Source organism: Athene noctua, chromosome 1 (genome assembly GCF_965140245.1).
Source record: "Athene noctua chromosome 1, bAthNoc1.hap1.1, whole genome shotgun sequence".
NCBI classification, from domain to species: domain Eukaryota; kingdom Metazoa; phylum Chordata; class Aves; order Strigiformes; family Strigidae; genus Athene; species Athene noctua.
In genome coordinates, this window is record NC_134037.1 from 241781 (window position 1) to 263723 (window position 21943).

A 21943-nucleotide genomic window follows, 5' to 3' on the forward strand; every position below is an offset into this window, starting at 1 on the left:
GACAGGCCCTTCCCCTCCCACCGCGTCCAGCTGGCAGCTGGAAGGTTCCCAACGCAGTAGAAACAAACTCTAACCATCGAGAACAACCCTGATGGCAAAAAATAAATCATTATTTTAAACATAATTGCAGCGTTCTATTTAATAAAGTTACAAATTGCAGCACTCAAAGCCTTCTCTAGCCCCCGCCAGCCCAGCTCCCTCCTCAGACACAAGCCTTCCCAAAACCAGCGCTTCTCTGGGGAAACACAAAGAGTAAACCTTACGTCACAATCGGGGACCCATTTGGGTGGGATGGCTCTCTGGCCATCGTGAGCCAGACACATTCATCTTAAAAACAAAACATCTAAGGAGTTAAAACTACAAGCAAGCAATTGGATAGCCAAGCACAAAGCAAAGGCTAGTCCAGGTTTGGTGCCCAGCCAAGTCTAGCAGAGCAGCAGCAGGAAAGAGCCTAATGGATGTGGAAAGTTCAGCTGGGAAGAGCTCAGGACAAGGCACCCGCTTGGCTTGACATGCAGGAGCCGGCATGCACGAGGGGCCAGGGCTAGCACAGAGCAGGAGAGGAGCAGAACTACCAACCAGGAGACTTGACAAAGGGCAGCGCTCCCTCTCTGTAAGGCTTTGGCCGAGAGCACGAGGACAGTTTGCATCCCAGCACAGAACACAGGTCGCAAAGGGGGATGCGCCTAAGCCGAACAGTTTTATGTACCAGCCTTATAGCAAGGGAACACCTCAGAAATGAGTTAGTGTGTATGGCTGTGTGTGCTACGAGTATAGATACACACACACGTATATATATAAATATATATACACACACAAATAATGTACATTACATAGATAGTGGTAGTCACATCACAGGAGCGGAGAAGTTTGCTCACCATTAGCAAATATCCTATGAAAGACTGTTGGCAACAGAGCAGCCCGTAAGCGGGAAGTAAAACAAGATAGAAGTCAATGAGTTGATGAAACAGCAAGCACCCAACATCGATAGAGACAGCTAGGGCAGGATCCTGGCAAAACGTGGACAAGACCGAGAGCCTGGCCCTGCCTCCAGCTGCCTTTTAAAATAAATTTACATAAGGAACATGAGTGTTTCTAACTGAGAACCAGACTGGGCAAGGGAGACAAGACACCTGACCACCAGAGGACGGCTGACCCCGAGGCTGAGCAGCTGGAAACCCCCTGCGAGTGCTCTGCAGACCCCTCGCACCCCGCCAGCTGGCCATGAGCTTTCCCTGCACCCCAGCAGCTTCTCCTGGGCATGGGTCTCGGCAGCAGAGCCCAGACTTACATACCTGGCCCCAGTTTCATAGCAGGGTTAATACCAAGCGAGACTCAGTCTCCTGGCACCTTGGCCTGAAACTGGAAAGAGGCTTTGGACAGACTGCAATTAAATATGTAATGAAGCCTAGAGGTCAGGTATGCTGAAGACAGAGGAGCGTACGCATTGGGCAAGCGCCTGTGGCGCATTGGGAAACACCCAGCAGAGCACTAAGCCTCCCCTCTGCTCTGCACCAACACACTGCCACATCCTGGGGCACAGGACGCATCACAGGACACCCCAGCCTGGGACCTCTGCTCTGCTGGGGCACCCCAAGACCTGCCCAAAGGGATTTTTTAATTCAAACCCATCACCTCCTTCCACCTGTGGCTGGTTGTTACGCTCCCCGTGAGGATGACCAGGACAGGCAGCAGCACGGCACACCCTGCCTGAGCACCCTGCCCTCCCCAGCCCCCCGCCCAGGGCCGCAGCGCAGCGCCCTGCCGCCGCAGCACCCTGCAGCCCCCCGGCCCCAGGGCCGCCTCTCGGACAGATGCAACGTGGCGTTGCCTGTGGATCCTGGGGAAGAGGACGCAGGAAACCACCTGGACCTCTCACAAGGAACGTTTCCATCTGACCAGAAAGCAGCTGCAACATTCCAGTCTCTGGGAACACCCATGGCCAGTTTAAGAGCTATGGGTGTCTTTCCTGTTCTCACCACAAGTTCTCCAAAGCTCCCCGCCCGTTTGACACTTTTCCTCCTTAAATCTATCAACCCTGTACTTTATGGCACTGAAAAAAAAAAAAGTTAGCACATTATGGATGGCTTTTGCTTTTAAGCAGAATGAGAAATCCTCCCTCTTTCCCACCTCCTTTTTCTTCCACAGATGGCCCCCAGCATATAAAGATTTCATCCCTCCAAAACCCAATACGATAGTAACAGCAACACCCTTCTATTGAACTGATCTCTTTTCCTCCTGCAGTGCACAGGCAGCTCTAAGGAAAAAAAAGGATTGATCCAGAATTACACGCAGAACAAGAAAAGCAGCAGTCTGCCCTGCCAGTGCACGTGCCTCTGCAGCCTGCAGCAGCAGCACAGAGTGCCAGGGGAAAGGGCTGCTCCCCCCTGCCCGGCTGGGACAGGCACCAGCTGCCTCCGATGCCACACAAGTCACAGGCACTGCTCTTCTAGCGCTTCCGCACCCGGCAGACAGAAGGATGTTCTGCAGAACACACTAGCAGCTTCCTTTCCCCAGATTTTCGCCACACATTCAGCAAGCATTCTCTTTTGGTTAAACAGAGGGAAGAGGAGCTTTCAGGAGCGTAGTCCAGAGCGGTGCTGGGGGCAGACAGTATCAAAGAGCAGGTCGTATGCACTGACTCACTGCTCCCCTTAAATCCACAAGAATTATTACCCTGCTGCTTTCAAGTAAAAACAGGAAAGTTTTCGGATACCAGCCAGTTGTAAGAAATAACTGCATGAGCAATAAACATGGGCCTAACGTTGTCAGAGACCCCGACGTGGCTGCGGGCTGCGGCTGCTGCAGCAGCAGTGCCAGAGGGTCTCCAGCCCGAACGCAGCCGCCCGCTCTGATGACATCCTTCTGACTCCCCCAGGGATGGGACTGCAGGAGTAAGAACACATTCTGCAACACTGGCAACTTTAACTCCAGCCTGCCCTGCAGCCACAGCTTTCACTTCTGGAGGATTCCTCTTCTGACCACTTGGCTCACTTCTTTTTTTATTTAAGGAAGGACCAGAATCTCCCAAATAAATCACTTCTGAGCACAAGGAAAGCCAGGCAGCCTACAGCTGCGGAGCAGAAGAAAGTTTGCTCGTTAACAAGTGCAATTAAGCACTGCTCCTGCATGGCCACGCTCCCAGCACGCGTCCTCCTCTTGCTGAGGGCCGAGCTGTTACAGCACAGCCACCTGCTCCTCTCGGAGTGCACCAGTCCAGCTGCCTCCCTCCCTCCCACCGCACCAACAGACCCAAAGCTCTCTGGAACTGGAGGGAGCTGGCCAAGCTCTAACCCTGCTGAGGTCACTGTTGGTGACCCACAAGCAAAGAGCCACCTTTCTTCAGACAGCCCCTGAAGGGCACCGCTGGGAGCCTGAATGCCCTCGAGTGTCGCGTTTGCTGATCTGCAGAACCTCCCTCTGGTAAAACACCAGGGCTCCAGACACCAACTTCAAGTGAGTTTTTTGTTTGTTTGTTTGTTTTTACAAAGTGCTGGCTACCAAGCAGAAGGATTGCAGCTGTATAACACTTTTAAACTAAACCAGAAAGAGAAGGATCTCTTGTTGGCTCGAGTCTACAACAGACTTCCCATGAGCAGCCTGAATCAAACGCCTGGGAGCTGTTTGTGTTTGCCAGCAGAGGGGTATCAGATGTACACAACTCTTGGAAATTTCGCCCACCTGGACAAAGTCAGGGACAGAGCATAAAGCAAACCCCACGATGTCATCAGCCTGTAGGAAGAGCAAATCACCAGGTTTACACGCAGAGAGAGAACTGAGTGCTCCTTCTGCCATGACGCAGCCTCCCTGGGTAACAAGGTGTGTCAGAGGTTTGTTACCTCTGAGGAACAAAGACTCCAATTCTGGAACAAAGAGGCAACACAGGAGTTCTGCGATGGAAAGAAAAGCCACAGGTCTGTGGTTATGGAAAGGGGCTATTTACAGGTGACAGGTGAAGCAGAGCATTCCTTCCTGTGCACTGTCAACTTCAAACCAAGAACTCACACAGACAAAAGCCTCCAGGAAAAGCAAGTGCATGCTCCTCAGGCCTGAGAATACTTGCAGAAGTTGGACAGCAGAGAGCAGAGATGTCACTGGACAGGTTATGCCAAGGTACAAGATAAGGCATCCTGACAGCAGACAGATTCGGAGACACAAAGGTATAGCAAAGGTGAAAAAAAGAGTTTGCAAGGATGCACTGCACTGCCAGAAAAATCACTTCTTTCTTATGAAATAGAACATTTCAGCATAGGGTGGCTGCCTGAACAGGGCACACCTTTGCCAAACAGGCCCAAGGCAAAGTGAAGTCCAGGCCAAAGTGAGTGATGCTGGATGAGGACACCAAGACAGCAGGTTCCTGCAGCCAGAGTCTGAGATTGATTATAAATGTTGTTGCCACAAGCAGCACTCACAAGGCCTCAGTGGACACAGCTCTCAGCTTCACAGCACGGGGAGGAGAACTCTGTGTGCATTAACACGAAAAAGACTGCAGAGCAGATGAATCCAAGGATAACATGCGTACAAAACCTGAAAGTTTCAGCACTGTTTCTTGGGTCAGTCCCTTTAGATCAAAAACTGAGGAAGGGGTCAACAAGGGGAACCATACCCAGACCCAGTCCCTCTGCGCCTGACAGTGGTGCAGCCAGGAGTGAATTCTACTACAAAGCTCTGGTACAGCTGATGTGGAGGTGGAGGAAGGGGTGTACAGACATGCCTATTGTGCCAGATAAACCCGAAACGATGGGATGTCTTTTTTCGTTTGAGCTGTTTGTCTCCTAGGCAAGGGTCACCTCCAACAAACCTTACCTGACCCAATTTTGATCAGTCCGTTGTGCTGAATGAAGATGGTGTCGCAGGTCAGGTTACCATGGATGATTGGGGGATCACAGGAGTGGAGGTAGCTAGAGAGTCAGAGCAGAGCACTGGTCAGGAGACTGCTGAGGTGCAGGCCAGGAATCCCTCACCCCTGCCCTGCCTGCAGCAACACCAGAAGAGATCATGAGGGCAAAGGGCACAGGTCAGGGATTTACAGTAGCAGAGGGGTACAATTAAGTGACTGTACATCAGGTGGGGAGACAATCATGAAAATTAACCAGTTGTCTCTAATAAACAATCTCCAGATGGGAGTGGGGAGAAAGCTTTCTCTAGTCAGTTCCCAAGACACCCAGGGGTAAAGAAACTATTTCAACCATCCCAATCCTGCTAGGTGGGTGCTAAAAGGGCTCCACTTTTATACCAAGAATATCAGAACCTTACCCTGGCCCTACTCGCAGGGCACCCCAGAGGCCCTCAGTGCTGCCCAGACGTGACTGGTCACGTTTTCCAGCAGGCACAAGTAAAGCTTTTCAGCGCTGGGCTCCCAGGTACATTTGAGGCTGCCTGGTTTTGTGCCTCCATCTGCTCAGTTTTCTGCTCGCAGCCAGCACACGTAAGGGCTGTCAGCTCCCCAAAGCCTCTCAGAACCCCAACCATTCACCAAGAGCTGCCTTTAGCCACATGGCAACAGAATCTTCTCTAAGGAGTGGGAGTCGTGCTCTGACACCTGGGTTATTGTTTTCCCAAGGCTGCTATCAGCTACACACCAACTCTGGCTCAGGTCGAGAAGAGTCGTTAAAAATCAAATAAACCCCCCACATTCTGTTCAGCTGGGTTGCACTCAGATGGTGGCAGATGATCTGCATCATCAAGAAATTTATAGACACACACACCCTTCTAACAATATCACACCACAGTAACTATGAACCCACTGCCTGGCTACAGGGCTGCAGCCTGCCACGACTACGAACATTTTCTGACTCCTCTCACGAGGGATTTGATTTCTTTGAGACTGTTAGATCCAGCTTACAAAGCTGAATACTCTGGAGAGCTCCAGGATGCTCAGCTCCCTCACTCACTATCCTATCAATCCCAACTTTTGGGATCTAAAACCCACATTGCACCCATTTCTCTATTTTAGAGGCGTCAGTATTGTCTAACTGGAGGCTCTGGGATTGTTATAGAAGTGCAGCTGACACTCTGCAGACTGTGACTGAGATAAGAATCAAGTTGGGTGACAAAGTGCTCTCCAGGCTCCACTCCAAGAAGCTTGCCCACATTTGGCAGCACATGTGTTTACAGCTTTCAGTGTTCTAGCGAAAGGAGGCTACGCTTAGACAGAGTAGTGCGTACCTGAGAGCAGAGAGGATCTGGGTACACCACCGCTTCCAGGCCTGCAGACACAGGAGCAAAAAGGACAAAAGTCACTCAGGGAAGAGGAACAAATCCCTAGTTGTGTGATTCACAGCCCGTTCATACGGAGGGATACACATTCCACTCTACAGCATCTGAGCTTTTACCCAGCACGGGCACGGAGGAAGTCAGAGCTCAGAGGATCAGTGCTCAGCTTAGTTTCTGTGTGTTTGGATGGGTCAAGAAACACAGCTCCCCTCCTAACTCCTCTCACACAGACACCCTCCCTCTCTCCTGTATGCACCACACGGACAGGGACGTGGCTGTCACACACAGGCGTGAAGCTGCCGAACTGCTGGCAACAAGGCAAACAGCAGAGAACGGCTGCCCAGGAGAACCCGCAGCCAAAGTAGCTTACGGTAACAAAAAGGAATCGCAGCCACATGTCATCACCAGGTCGCCTCCTCATCACAATCCTCTGCTGAAAGAGCTTTCCAGACGCTCCTGGCAACAAGTGAATATACAGGCACACACAGAAAAAAAGTGTTACCTTTTCATTCATCGTTTTGTGGTTTTTCTTTGTCTTCTTCAGGAACTGTTTCAAGCTCCCTGAAGACATATATTCAGTGATGAAGATCACCTGTGGGGGCAGAACAAGACATCAGCCCCTGCTCCACTACCACACGCAGGACAGAGGGAGAGAAAACCCAAGAGAGGGCTCACTTTACTTACCCTGGCCTTATTCTCCTTCACATCAGCCCAGTATTTGTGAAACTTCACAATGTTCAGATGTTCCAGCTGAATTAAGTTGTCAAACACCGCTTTAACTTTTTCCTTAACATCAGAAAGACAAAAACACGTTACATCAGAGAGCACATCAGCCCATATCTCACCTTCTTCTTGGGTCCTGGTTCCCCTCAACAACATGGTACACAGCAGGCTTCTGTGCTAAGGACAAAGAGCATCTGGTTTCACCCCACACTGCACCTTAGCTGAGCATGATTTGATCACAGAGTTCATCCACACAAGAGCCCACGGAAGTAGCACAACAGTTCTCACTCGCCCTTCTGCCCAGGCCAGGCTACACCTGAGCAGCACAGCTCTCCACGTCCACCCAATAATCCACACCAAAGGTCACCAATATCTATAATCCCACCCACATTTTGCTGGGAAACACATGGACTTACTTCCTGAAGCTTAAAGTTCTTCCGCTCAGAAAACTGAACCTCATTCCAAACCACTTCCACACCTTCCTCTGTATCCATGGCCAGGTAGGCACTGTCGATCCCTGGGACGTTGCGCTGATTCACCTGGGGGGAAGATGGACACAGAGGTGAGTTCTAAGCCAGCAAGACCACATCATTACCATGCCTCCTTCAGTTAAGTGTTCTGAACTTTCCTCATTAGCTTTCAATTAAATGAACGTTCCAAGACAGGACTGTGCACACACATTTCAGGGGTGGGACACACTCAAACCTGAGTACGCTGCCGGCCACGCAAGCAGCGAGCCCTGGGCATATTTGAAGGAAAACTGCACAGAGGCTGCAGTAAAATCTGCCTTTTGGCAACAGTACATTAGATTTTTATGTTTTGTTACACCTGTAGTTCATTTAACCACAAAAAAATCTCCAACCATACAAAAGGGATAAAAAAAGTCTCAAGAACTCAGACAACTTTCTGGAGGAATTCTCTGAAAGCTGAGGAGACACAAAACTCAAGAGAGGAAACTGATCCAAGCAGAGAGAAACAAAGGGAAAGTTGCGAGTTGGGAAGAGACTGAGGAACTGATTACACAACTGAAGCTGCTACAATAGTTTCTTCAGTTAATAAATGCAAACGTTAACCCAGCACAAATACACCCACACCTAATACTGAAGGCACAGACGAGCCCTGGGCAAGGAACGCCGTCGGGGAGGAGTGCCGGAGCGAGAGCCACGCTAGGCTGGGCAAGGGCTTCAGCCTGGAAGACCCGCACAGACACAAGGGGAACACCACTCCTGGCAGCAAAGTTTACCACAACGCTGGTTTTCCTCAGGTATGTAGCAGCATCCCAAGCTGTGTATGGGCTCCCTCCCCAGCAGCCAGAGCGTCCTGCTGCCCTGCGATGCCACGTACCGGCTACTTCTGACACACAGAGCTTGGGCTCGTGGTTAAAGTCCCACTGCACCGGGCAACATGCAGTGATGAAGCTGGATTCCCATCTCAAAGTACTCAGAGGAGACAGAGGGTGGAATTTACCTTTTAAGTGTCAGCTGTCAACCATGACTATCCACCACTGACTGGCCCCGTACCCAGAACCGCTTCACCTTCAGCTGATCCAATTCTCCCCTTGAGGTAAAAGCTAATAGAGATTTGGTGAGCAAATCCAGACTCATCTTCCAATCGTACAACCTCGAAGTCCTGGCCATTTCACAGCTTCTCCTGCTCAGTGTCTCACCCTCTCTTCCCTCACTAGGGACCCCATCCACGCCCCGTTCGCTGGACGCTCCTCACCACACATAAATCCCTTCCCCCTCGGCAGCCACGCTTACACGGCCAAATTTATTCCACTTCAGCTACAGTGTTTGTTAATGAGAACCCATGCAAATGTTCTGCCACCCACAACAAATAAATGAGTTAAACACTAGAGGAAACAACTACTGACAGCACAACACTAACTAAAGGAAAACAACTAAGAGAAACAAACCAGCTTCTGATGGGCAGTGCTTAACTCTGGTGGACTGGGTACAGACCCACAGCACCCAGCTGACCATACTGAAATGTGAAAAACCTAAGGCTTGTATTTATAAAGAACCTCTGCTGCAGGAGGTGGGTACCAAGGAGAACGTGCAGGTCACAGTAACAATCAGCTAAACTCAAGCTCCTAAACAACATATAATGACAAGGACTGACCCAGCGACGGGACCTGTACAAGAAGAGCTGTGAGCAGAGAGGGGAGTCCACTGAGGTGGTAAGTTCACTGTTGTAGAATATCGACTTTAGAAGTCTGCATTACAAACACCTGTTCATTGGGTCCAAACTGGGAGGTGCTGTTGACCCTCTTGAGGGCCAAGAGGCCTTGCTGAGGGATGCAGATAGATGGGAGCGTCGGGCGTGAGAGGGAACAGGAACAAATGCTGAGGTCTGCCCCAGGCAGGTCCAGGCTGGGCAGGAGGGAGTGTTTCTGTCCCCAGAGCGTGGTCAGAGCCCAGGACAGGCTCCTGGGGAGGGGGTCGGTGTTTGAGGGGCTTGGACAGTGCCCTTAGCACCATGCCTGAGGGGCCAGGCGGTCCCTGCAGGGCCCTTCCCGCTGAACTCGTCTAGATTCTATTGTACTGCATCAGCAGCTCGACAGCTTCGACTGACAGCCAATCGGTACAGCTGGCATTCTTTTTTATGATCTTCCAAGGGAATCCTAACAGGCTCAATGACATTCAATATTCTAAAATGGCAGATGACACACTGGAGTGACAAACGACTACAAGAACAGTGATGCAGACACAGTAAGTGATACAGATTGCTCTGTAAACTGAGCAGTAAATTACTGTGATAAAACCAGATGCAATGGGGTGACGGGTAGGAATAAAGACTATAGGCCATAATTACATAAAGACAGCCTGAGCTACAGAAAACAGCTATGGAAAACAATCACAGGAGACAAGCAGCTTCACACGAACAATTCCCTTCTCTTCCTGCATAACTGAGAGGTGAAAGGGCTGAGATTTGATTTAAGACTACATTCATCATATTTATCGTAAGAACTTGATTTGAGAGAGACACACACACTGATACTGACATCTAAATACCGTGTCAGGCTTGTTATGTTTCATCATTAAAAAAAGCTGAAAGAATGAAGATAATTAAAAGGACAGAACATTTATTCCTTCGTGGTTTAGTCTAAGTATCATCTTAGGAACGACAGTAGTATAAGAACGCCCAGTACAATTGATAAAGCTGAATGCCAAAAGGATTTAGCTTAAGAAAAGTCTGAAGAAGCCCCCAGCGGAGGGAAAGGCAGGTGTGTGTTAGCACTGCAGGGACAAAAGCCATGACCACCAACACCCCGTGCCCACGCATCCCTCGGTACTCTCTTCCTTCGTCATGTTTGCTGCCTATTCAAAGACCTTCTGGCTTTACTGGATTAATTAAGTCCTCAAGTACTGCCAACTACTCAAAATCTGCCCTGATAATACAGCCAGTGGATGTGGATTTGTCATATCTTCTCCCATTTCCGGGCAAGTTCACCCAACGTAAATCATTTCCATGACTCACAGGCAATTTGCAGGGCACCAGATATGACTCAAGACACCAAACCCATCTGACATCAGTGATGGTAATTCTCAGCTCAAGAGGAGATTCAACGCTTGGGCAGAAGAATAAAAAGGGAAAAATGCAGACAGACAACTGAAAAGCGGACAGCAACGCCTCCTTTGTCCAGGCTGCCAAAGCACTGCCCCCAGCCCTCTCCAGGCTGGCAGAGTAGAACCCTCCACCCCGGGAGAGCGCTGCGGGTGCCTGCGAGCTCTGCCGCTCTGTTCAGAACCAATGTGGCACTTCACACCACTGTAAACAGAGGCAGTTGGACAAATAGAAATTTCAGCTTCTCCACAAACCTGACTGAGCAGGAGGAAATAAAAAAGGCCCGTTGGGCAGGCTGCCTTGGCCTGCCCTGGCGAGCAGGGAGCACAGGCAGCCCCTGCCCTGGAGAGACAACAGAAACGCTGCTCTCGCCCCAGGGGCGCTCCCCACCCGGGACCAGTGCAGGGTGAAGATGAGGCAGGGTCTCCCCTCACTTTGCCCTAAATTCCTGCAAGCTCTGTCCAGTGATCTAAGTCTGACTTGTTTAATTTTCAGTGGTCTTTTGTGACCCAGACCCAAGCTGCCCATGAACTGTGCCGATGAAATGATGGAAGACTGGCCCAGATAAAATGCCCTGTACTCCTAGAGACACTGTATCACTCCAGAGTGTTTCCTTCCCAGGCAAGCCCATGTAAGACTAGGTAACTTTTAAACTAGGAAAGAAGTTAAATGAACACAGTTTAGTTTGAATTTCTGAAGTATGACAGAGGAAACAGTTCCACACCACAAAAGAGTTACAGCAGAAATACCAATGTAGCTCTTTGTCCATATAAACAAGAGGTAAGGAAACTCAAGAATAATTTCAAGTGAATTTAATTACTTAAAGGGGAATGAGGAAAAGAGATTTAAATGCTGTTACTCCAAGGCATAATTTAGCTCTAAGGGAAAATGTTTGGAAGATATAATTCCCTTAGGCAGGTTATTCTAATTGTCCAATGCTGATTTTTTACATAGCCCTCAAACATCTGGATATCTCTCACTGACAGAACACAGACTTTTGGAAAGACGCTCTGTAGTTCACATGATCTGTCAATTAAAAAAAAAAACAAAACCAAAAGAATGGCCTAAGTTATAGGCAACAGTGATGATTTACACTAAAGCAAAGAAAGAATAAAAATTGGAAAAAACCCACAATAATTAGAATATCAGTACAGAATGAAAATGCACATTGAAGAAAAAAATAAGGAATGGAGCACATTAGGCCAGACACTTACAAAAAGCCATGTATCTGGTTAAGAGTAGCATGAATATGTTAAAAAGTTACTCTGGCCACTTGTTTAGGCCAGAGAAAAAGATCAAAGCTCTGTTCAACCAGCTTGGCAAAAGCTTGAGAACAGAGGTAATACACCTACAGAAGGCAGCAGCTGGACCACAGAGGAACATTACTTCTCACTGAACTGTGCTGAAACAAAAACTATTTACCAACAGAAAGAGGAAACAGAAGCAGCTGTGTCAGATTTTAAGCTAATCTGGAGCCTAACAAAAATCAAAGAATGCAAGATACACTGCAGGCAGAGGGGGAAAAAAATCTAACAAAACAAAGCAGCAAGCCTACTTCATGTTTTATAAATAAACTGACTTTACAATTACATTCAGAGTAGTAAAATGCTTGAAAGGTGTTAATTCAAAAAGAAGATTAAAATAACTGGTGTAATCTAGCAATCTCAAGGAAAGGAATGGCTGTACAAACCAATTCATACAGCAGTCAAAAGGATAAGGAAAAGAAAATCTGACCATCACCAATCACCGTTGGGTCTTCCCGAGAGCTCCGTGCTGGAACAAGTAGTAAGATACAATAGGTTAGCAATGAGCCTGTCTGTGTAACCAAACCAACTCATCTTGACCATTTCAATACAGAGCTAAAAGGCTTCCCTGGGCTGGAGCGTGCCCTCACTTGTCATTTCACACCAACAGCTCCGGAGGTGCCACCTCGAGAACCAAGCCAGCGCCAGCTGCACTTTGTGAGCGTCCCTGCGCCCTCCGAGACCCCGACACAGAGCCCGGGCAGCCCGGGGAGCGCCGTGTCACCCTGCCAGCGAGAGCGGCCGCCGTTCTGCGGAAAAGCGGCGAGTTTTCAGTCGCCGTCACGCAGCCCAGCGGCCAGTCCAGCCTCTCCAAAAGCATGCTGACAGGTCTGGCTACACAACATACTGAGGGACAGGCTGAGAATTCACGGCAGGTAACTCTCCAGCCAGCAGATCAGCAACTGAAAAAACAAAAAACTCTGGCGAGAGTCAAGCGGCTTTGAACAGAAAAAGCACCGCTGCCGACAGCCCACGGGGAGAGGCGCATCGTTCCGTCCATTCCGTGGGTAACAAACAAGCACGTAAGCTGTCTGCTGGGAGCCCAAAGGGACCAACGCTTGGTTTCACCTGGTGCTTCAGAACAAACGAGCGCTCCAGCAGAGTCAAACAGTTCAGTCGTCCTGAGCTGAACTCTGGAAGCAGGAGGCGGCAATGAATTCCCCATCCCCAGCTCCCAAAGGGGAACAGAAACAGTACAGCAAAATAAATAAGGGAGTGGGAAGAAAACCCAATATCCTACAAACAGAACCCACTCAGACAGAAGTTCCTCGGGAAGGTTGGGAACTCACCAGTACCTCTGTATTTACTGCACTTATCACCCCTGCACCGTCACCAAGACCCTCATCAAACATACGACACCAAGGACGAACCACAGAGCGCTCATGGCCCCCAGAAACAAAACTGACTGGGAGTTCTCAGCACTGAACCCAGGGGGAGTAAGCTCAGGTGAGTGCCAGTAATGCAAAACACCATGGAGAGGGAAAAAAACCAGACAGGATAAACTCCAAGTTAGCTACTGTCATTCTGCACTAGCCCATTCTGTTAGTCCGGGATACTTCCAGTTGTTAGAGAGATCTTCAAATCACTGCAGATAACGCTGGAAAGCATCCCCTAGTCAGGAGGTTTTAGAAGTTCAGTATTAGGAATTATGAGGAAAGGGACAGAAAATGCCATAAACACTGCTATAGTGCTGTAAGTAGAAATCTTGAATAGGCTTGTAAAAATCAATCGTGGCACACAGAACACAAATAGAAAGTAATTATTTCACGTGTCTGATAACACAAGAGCAAGAAAGTTGCCAATGACGTGATCAAACATCTTTTAAAGATAATGAGGAGGAGGCACTTGATCCTGATGTATAGATATATATATAAAAATGAAACTGCAAAGCTGACTACCACAGGATGTATGTCAGGAGTAAAAATGGCTGTAAATTGAGATTAAGCCACCTATCTGAAATGTGGGTATTTTTAACTACTAAATACAACAGTACACATATATCACCTGGCTCAAATTTCCTCAACTCCTGATATTGTGAGAATGTGCCACAGGAAAACCCCTTAAGTCTTTTTTCCGTTCTTCTCCTGTTTACTTCTTATTTGGTGGTTTAATAGCAGCAGCTCTGACTCTGCCACCTAAACATGAAAAAGCTAGAGCAGAATTCCACTTCTTCATGAGATATTAATCTTCTATCCAGAAAAGAAGCATTGTAATTACACATTTTCTCTTTATTCTTGCTAGTGCTGTAATCACAGTTTTAAAAGCTGCATCTTTTCACCTTCTACACTGTAACAGTTGTTCACGCAACTCGAGGCCGAGCTGGAGAAATCTCCCTGAATTAGCAGGCCAGAAAAATTTCATCAAACTGCTGCGGAAATATATCTGGGTAAGGGCTATTCAGAGTAGAAGCAAGAAGCACATCAGTGATTGGAAGAACCACAACAGGGAGGGGAACCCAGCCAGCCTAATCCATGACAGATGAAACGCCGAACCAAGGGCTCCCGAGGCCGAAGGGGAGCAATTAAATCATTGTGCCTGAGGAAACCCACCCAGGCAACTCAACAGGGAAAGCCCTTCAGCAGTAACCATGCAGGCCAAGAGGATATGCTTGTAAACAAATAAAGGACTTGAATACGATGTCAGAGTCAGGCAATTTTGGGATCAAACAAGATTATTTGGGTACAATACCCGTGGGACATTTGAGGGAAGGGCCGAGAGCGTGGAAAAAGAAGGATCGAGGTGAGTCACTAGCCAAGTCCTGTGTGTGATCACCATCACCTGTACTGTCTTGCTGTTAAATTATTTTCAAACTGTTTTCTGTGCGAGTGTGCTCGCTGCTGGCTGTGCACGTGCACACACAGGTCTGTGATCGGCCTTGGCCAGGGAGCTCGGGCAAGCCTCGGGCCCAGATGCTGCAGAGACAGAGGGCCTGGGAGACAGGTACCACCGACACCTGTGGAAGGGGATTTTCCCTGAGCACTGATCTGAGGAAGAGGCCACAGCTATTTGCGTCACCCGCGTTAACACGGGATGCCTGGAGAAGCACCGTGCTCCCATCTGTGCCAGCCTATTTCTGGGCGGCCACGCTCTTCCAGCGCCTCCGTCCGCAGGGACCTGCTGTGTGGCCTCGCTGCAGACGGGACCTGGCGTCACACGCCGAGCGGCCTCGCCTCTCCCTTCCACTGGCTCAGCGGTGAGTTTTTTCCCCAAGTGTCAGCCTGGCTGTAACACCCGACCCACCAAACGGGCAGCAGCAGCCACGACACCGCAATCGCTTCCCCCCGACGCGGGTCTAAAGAGACGGAGGCCTGGGCACTGCTGGTGAGCTACACCAACCGTGTTATTTTTAGAAGAGCTCTGTTAAGAACGCAGAGCCATCCCCATGCCTCGGTCACAGGCAGCTGGAGTGTAACCAGCACCTCTCCCCAGCCAGGGGAGAGGGAAGGAGCAGAGAGCGGCCCGGCTGCGCTTGCTCCCCGCGCAGGCAGCACAGGGGCAACGCTGGCGGGGCGGCACGGAGCGAGCTGCCAGCCCTGGGACACTGCGGAGGCAAGGACGTAACGGGTCGGTAGGCAACGGGTCCGAGACAAAGGCTGCGTTCCCTCTACACCCTGCGGTGCCCCTCATCCCATTCAAGCACATTTCAAAGGTTCGCTCCTTCCAGGGAGCCCCCCACGAGCCAATAGGAACATCAGAAGGCCGCACGTACTCCCTCCTTTGAGCACCTTCCCAACAGTCAAGTGAAATCATCAAAACTACAGCATGGCAATTGTTTTCTCCACCAGCTGGAAAAAAAACAAGTCTGCTGCTAAAGCCTGCCAACAAGCTGGCAGCCCCCTCACACTCGTTCGCTCTGAGAATCTCTGCAACCCACCCTGTCTCCAGCAGCAGAACCCAAAGCTCAGAGCACCTCAAGTGCCACCTTTCTGAGGAACACCGCCTCGCTTCCCCGCATACAGAAACTCAGATGTGCGATAGGAAGAGAAAGATTGGTGCTTATCTTCTACTACCTCAGCAAGTTTCTTTCCAGCCACAACTGCAGGTAGGAAATCAAGAGTCAGGCATCGCAGGATCCAAACATCCAGCCTGCAGGCATTTTCTCTCCAAGAACCCTCCGCTCTGCCTCCTTGCAGAGATATAAATCCAGAGGGGCAAAAGTCATCAGCCAGCGCCAAATGAAAAAGGACTCAAGAAACTTAAGACTCCCGCTAGGACTGAAAAGACAACAAAGGTAAAATAAAGATGCAGCAGACCCAGCATTTCATTTCATTTCATTTCATTTCATTTCATGTCTTTCTGGGTTCAGCTCCTCACAAACCACAGCTCCCTCCCTAACACCCACTAGCAGGGAGCAAGAGTCTGTCAGCCTGAGCACCAACTTCACCTGCCACATCCAGCCACCCAACAAGGACCCCTGCATGGCTGGGAACCACCTACCCAGAGGGCAGCGAGGCCTTTCGTAACAAAAAGAGAACCAAGCTGATGGCAGTGGTGCCTCCTGAATTAATTTCCTGAACTTCCAGCAGCGGTGCACGATGAAGAGCAGCAGAACTGACTACAGACCATACCCCCAGGCACGGCCCTCCAGTACTGCTCCTCAAGTTCTGCTCCTGACACCGACAACCAGGTCCACGTGGAACTTCATCACCCTCAGCCAGCACAGAGGGAAGCTGTGAAGGACCTGCACCCTCCATCTAGCTCCACCTGACACTGGAAAATACCACAGATGGGAAAACAAGAATTAATCAACATAGCAACCACTGCATGCACTGACACAGATACAAGAGATTTGTCTCCAGGGACGAGGCAAAAATGAACCCCACTGCAGGGGGGGGCATCACAGGGCAAGTGCTCCAGCAGCTGAGCTTGCAGGAAAGTTAATAACGCACCACACACAGAACGACAGACAGACAGAGAAGGTCATTTCTTTCCTAAGCGAGGTTGTTGATGGCTCGCAGGAACTCGACCATCACCTTCGGGCCACCCCAGAAATCACCCCCAAGATTTCAGAATCTGCAGAAGCACAAGCTCTGCGTCAGCCACCGCACAGGCCTGTGCAAGCCAGCGCTGAGGCGAGTCTCCACCCAGGCCTGAGCAGGGTGCAAGGTTCTGCTAATCCTGAGCAGCCCAGCACATCCTCGGGGACAGGGCAAAGGCCTTTAAGCAGAGACCAGTACTCTTTCTCCCATTATCTCTCGTTTCTCGCCTAAGTGCCAGGCTTCACATCCTCCGTCTTGGAATGAAGCAGCATTTGGCAAGAGCTGGGCGACACCTGACTGCACCTCCGAAGGAGCCTGCAGAGAGCAAGCCCAGCATTCCCACATCTGCTCGGTCCTTTCCCCGCTCTTACCCATGACAGACACGCTCACACACATACCTAAAAGGGAACCAGCTTATCCCCACATCCACACTACGATACAGATTCGCTCAACAGCACTAAATGGGTTATTTACTAAGCATGTTACAAAGATGTCAACACAGCATTTATAATAAAGTCTTGGCTGATGCAATCACACAGTGTTTTCCTACCCAGAAAAGGTGCAGAAAGAAATCCTGTCAACAGACAGCTATTAAACACGTGACAAGCCATCTACGTCTGCGAATGCTTAAGTCTTTCCCACTAACGTGAGCTCGCCAAGCCCAACACATAATACTGGGCTGAAAATTAAAGGCTCTGCTGCAGCAGAGCACAAGTTTTCCTACAGTTATGTTTGGGTGACTTTTCTGTTTGATCTGTGTAGCTCTTGGGGACCGCAGGCACTGAGTCCAGGCTTAACACCAGCCGGTGGCAGGAGTTTAAAAATGAAGCGCAAGTGTGTCACTGCAATCCGTCTCTATTAAGAGGTTTCTATTCCTAGGAGGCTTAGCAGATAATTCTGAAGATACTTGGGCAACCCAAGAAAAATAAACCATGCATCCATGCTGAGCGAAAGAAGAAAATGGAGCATCACGTGGGGACAGGAGGAAAAAAAGAGGTTTTTGTCAGGGAGAAAAGTCAAGAGGGACCAAGGCAGGGTCAGGCTCTCCCTCCTGCCACCCCCAACTGCACGCTGGCGGACCTTTCTCTGCCCTGTTAAAAGTTCATCTTCAGCTCTTTGCAGAGGCTAAAGCCTCTCCTTTGTGTACGTCAGGAGAGCAACCAGGGCCCTGGTTACAATCCCAGAGAGGGATTCAGCTCGGGAAGGGACAGTTCGGTGTCCTCCGGGACAAGGCACGCTGACCCCCCCCCCGCAGCGTCACCCTTCGGGTGTATCAAGGCACAACCACACACTGTTCACTAAAGGCTCCACGAAGAAGTGACCTTTGGGGAAGGTTTAAGTGTTCGCTGTCTAGTTAAAATCAGTTTGTAGTTAAAATCTGCACAGCAGCATTTCATTTTAAAAGGCTACTCTGAACTTTCACAGCAATTACACACTTTACACTACAGAAGTCCCCTGTCTCTATGGAAAATAAACAAAAGTCTCAGCAGAACCCCTCAAGTTTAAGCAGGAATAGAATCTAGACGAGTTCAGCGGGAAGGGCCCTGCAGGGACTACCCGGCCCAGCTGCCCGGCCCCTCAGGCGTGGTGCTAAGGGCACTGTCCAAGCCCCTCAAACACCGACCCCCTCCCCAGGAGCCTGTCCCGGGCTCTGACCACGCTCCGGGGACAAACGCTCCCTCCTGCCCGGCGCGGACCTGCCCGGTGCAGCTGGGAGCCGTTCCCCGGGTCCTGTCCCGGGACAGAGCACAGCACCCCCCGCGCCCCGTCCCCTCCCCGGGGGCTGCAGAGCTCGAGGCCCCTTCTCCCCAGAGCGCCCCGGAGCCCTCCGCCGCCCCCGGCGGGACCCTCCCGGGGACACGTCCGGGCGCCGGAAGGTCCCTGCGCAGCGGCGGCTCCCGCCCCGCGCCCCCGGGGTGTTCCCAGTCCCGCGGCCGGTCGGGCCCAGCCTGGGCTCAGCCAGACCCGTCCCGGGGACGCGGCACCGGGACGGGACCGCGGGGGGGGGGGCGGGGCTTCCCCGGGACCGGCCGCCGGCGCGGGGGGGCGTGGCTAGGGCGGGGAGCAGCCTATGGGAGCTGGCGCCGGTGATGTAACGCTCGCCGTGCCCTGCCATTGGCTGGAGCAGCCGTCCCTCGGGCAGCCGCCCCGCCCCGCCGGTGCCCGTTCCACCGCCCCCCCCCGGCGGGGCGCGCCCCGCAATGGGGGTGAGGGGCGGGTGGGGGTGAGGGGGGGCCCCCCCCGGCCCGGGGGGGCAGCGGGGCCCTTCTGCCGCCCCACGACCATTTTGTACCGGAACCGGCCGCGGGGGCACCGGCGGGGCGGGGGGGGGGGCTGCGGGCGCGGGGGCCGCCTCTGCCGAGATCTGCTCGTTCGGGGTAAATGACCCTAGCGCGCAGACCCCCCCGCATTCACCGCGCCCCTCTTCTAGGAATCTGATTACAGAGTCTACAGCTATGAAAAAATAGTAACTTGGGTTTTTCAAAAAAATGTTTTTCCCTCTCCCGACGTCCAGCCAAGCACGCAGCCCAAAGCCGGCGGCGAGGAACGAGCGGCCAGGGAACACCAGAGCCTGGCTCTGACACCCAACGCACGGCGCCTCCCTCCAGATTGTCTCATTACGATGCTGCCGAGGCGGGCGCCTCTCTCAGCACCCAAAGGAGATGTTTCCCAGGTCAGGAATCCAGACTGCACCACCGGGGAGGGGGTGGCAGGTCCCTCTCCCACGCCGAGGGGACAGGAGCCCGGGGAGGCCCCTCCTCCGGCACGCTGGGATGCTCGGAACGTAATGCTGCAGCACCAAAATAAACTTAACGCTGGAACACCAGTAGTGGGAGAGTTTACCCCAGCTCGAAAGCTCAAGAGAGCAAAAAGAGTGCGATGTCACAGGGTTAAAGGGAAGGGACGCCGCTCCACGAGCCTGGGCCTAACCCAGCCACAAATCCACAGGCTGAATTAAGAGACAAAACACAGTTTAACTGCACAACAAGCATGCGTAAGGCCCACAGGCGGGCAATCGCGGCTGGTACCAGCCAGACACTGAATCAGCAGGTCCCGCTGTGCAACCCTGACAGACAGCAGCTCGAGGCACAGAGGCCCCGAGTCAGCCAACAGTTTGTGTTGGGGCTTTTGGTCACCTCTCGACCTATGACACCTCAAAGCTCCTACGTCTTACAGCGGCTGCTCACCTTCAAACCAACCAGCCACCCTGATTCCAGAGCTGGAATGCAGTAATTTAGACGTGCCGAAATCCTGAGGAACTTCTAGTGTTTGGGCCTTAATTGGTCTGCAGGTGGAGAAACTGAAATCCAGAGAAAACACTAGAACCCACCAAATATTTTTATGTAGAAGGGTACAGAAAAGCCTAGAAGGAAATTTATCTTTCTTGTCAAAGTGATCATTATTAAACAAAACGTATGGAAAAGGCTACACAAACTGAACATCACCTTTGTTCCCCGGCATGTGCCAATTCAGTACAGATCACAAGAAAAAGCCCTTCAGATTATCGTAAGGAATATATAGTGGAGGATAAAATTAAAGCTTCATACAACCCAAACCATACAGCTCCAGCAGACAGGGCCATTCTTGATGCCATGGTAGGATTTGGCCTATGTTAACAAAACCAAGGCAGCTTTTGAGCAAGCAAAGGTAAGGAACTGCAAGGAATCACTGACCTTACTTCAACCTCCAAATTTACATCAAAATAAATGGCTTTTTCACCACCACCAGAGTTTAAACTACCCTGTGTCTACAATAATGGATAAAGCGGACAAACCTCTATGCTCAGCCCTGGCTTGGCTGAGAAAAGCTACATCAGCACTTGTGCCGCAGCGCCAGAGTGAACGTTTTCTGTCTTTCAGCAGCTTGCACAGCCATAGAGCTGCCCCTGCCAGAGCAGCTCCCACCCAGCCAACACAAGGCAGAAACCAGTTCGTGGAGGCAACCCCCAATAAGATAAACGGAGCACAGCAAAGAGTGGAAAAAGGGAGAGGTCCAAAACAATAAGATCTAATCTACTCTTGTCTTCACGCGGGACAATTCTGACATAGGCACTGAGAAGCGGATGCAAATAGGACAAGCCAAGACACAGGTCAGCGTGAGCCGGCCGTGCTTTGTCCTAACAGAGGGCTGCAAACCCAGAGCAGGGCGGAACACAGACGCTGAGGAGAGGGTAAGGCACTGCCCCCGCAGCAGGCACCGCTCACGCTCCCGAGCCAACGCCACAGACCATCCGCTCACTGCTCTTCAATATGTCCAGAGCAAAAAAAATCTGCGAGGGAAGATGCGCACGGGAGTGCTAGAGACACTCCCTGCTCAACACAGCTGCAAGGGCCGGCCCCGACAGCGCCCGTGCGGAGAGCCCGCGGCACACGGCGGTGCCGGAGGAACAGCAGCCGCGCCCCGGCCGCAGCCTTCTGAGCCCCCGCAAAGGCGACCCCGCAGCTCCAAGGGCTACCCACCCCCCCACTGCCCCGGGAGGGCCACGGACCCTGCCACCGGGCCCCGGGGACAACCGGTAGGACAGAGCAAGGGGCCGCCCGGGCCCCGCCCGGCTCGGTCAGGGGTCCCCCGGCGGCCCAGCCCCGGGAACCGGCCCCCCCCACCCCCGGCACTCACCTCCTCCCGCCGCTTCTGCCAGCGGCCGCACGGCGACTCCTCGAGGATTTCGGACTCGTCCTCGCTCTCCTCCTCCTCCTCCTCCTCCGGGGGCGCCGCGGAAGTCACCGGCGCAGACACCGAGGTCATTCCCGGGCCGGACGACGCGGACTCCGGCTTCGAATCGGAGCCGCCGCTCGGCACCTGCTTGGACTCGCCCTCCGACATGCTGCTGTCGCACAACCTGCGGGCCGGAGACGCGGGCCGTGAGGCGAGGTGGCGCGGCCGTGAGGCCAGGCCAGGCCCACCGGGCCGGACCGGGCCGCGCCCGCCGGGCCCGTCACCCGGGGCCGCGCCTGAGGCCTGCTGGCGCCGCCCGACCGAGCCGCTGCCGGCCCGCGGCGGGGGGGCGGAAGGGGGGGCGGAAAGGGGGGGCAAGCGGGGGGTGGGGGCCGCGCACTTACCGGGCGCGCCCGGTACCTCCCGGCCCAGAGGCGCGTCGCCGCTCCGCCGAGGGGCCGCCGCCGCCGCCAACCGCCGCGCTACGTCAGACGCCGT

At 52.0% G+C, this 21943-nt stretch overlaps 1 protein-coding gene across 2 annotated transcripts in view; it reads right to left on the reverse strand.

The window, feature by feature from the left end:
• NRBP1 (nuclear receptor binding protein 1) overlaps positions 1 to 21930 on the reverse strand; it is a 40238-nt gene extending 18308 nt beyond the window's left edge. The window contains exons 1-8 of one of the 2 annotated variants that reach the window (XM_074895135.1): positions 21850 to 21930; positions 21407 to 21629; positions 7356 to 7478; positions 6901 to 7002; positions 6719 to 6808; positions 6169 to 6209; positions 4807 to 4901; positions 879 to 902 (exon numbers count right to left, since the gene is read on the reverse strand). In XM_074895135.1, coding sequence (XP_074751236.1) covers positions 879 to 902; positions 4807 to 4901; positions 6169 to 6209; positions 6719 to 6808; positions 6901 to 7002; positions 7356 to 7478; positions 21407 to 21613 — 682 coding nt within the window. In that variant the 5' untranslated portion in view covers positions 21614 to 21629; positions 21850 to 21930. The remainder of the gene's footprint in view (positions 1 to 878; positions 903 to 4806; positions 4902 to 6168; positions 6210 to 6718; positions 6809 to 6900; positions 7003 to 7355; positions 7479 to 21406; positions 21630 to 21849) is intronic. The other variant, XM_074895136.1, reaches the window with a different exon arrangement.
• Positions 21931 to 21943: the final 13 nt, after the last annotated feature.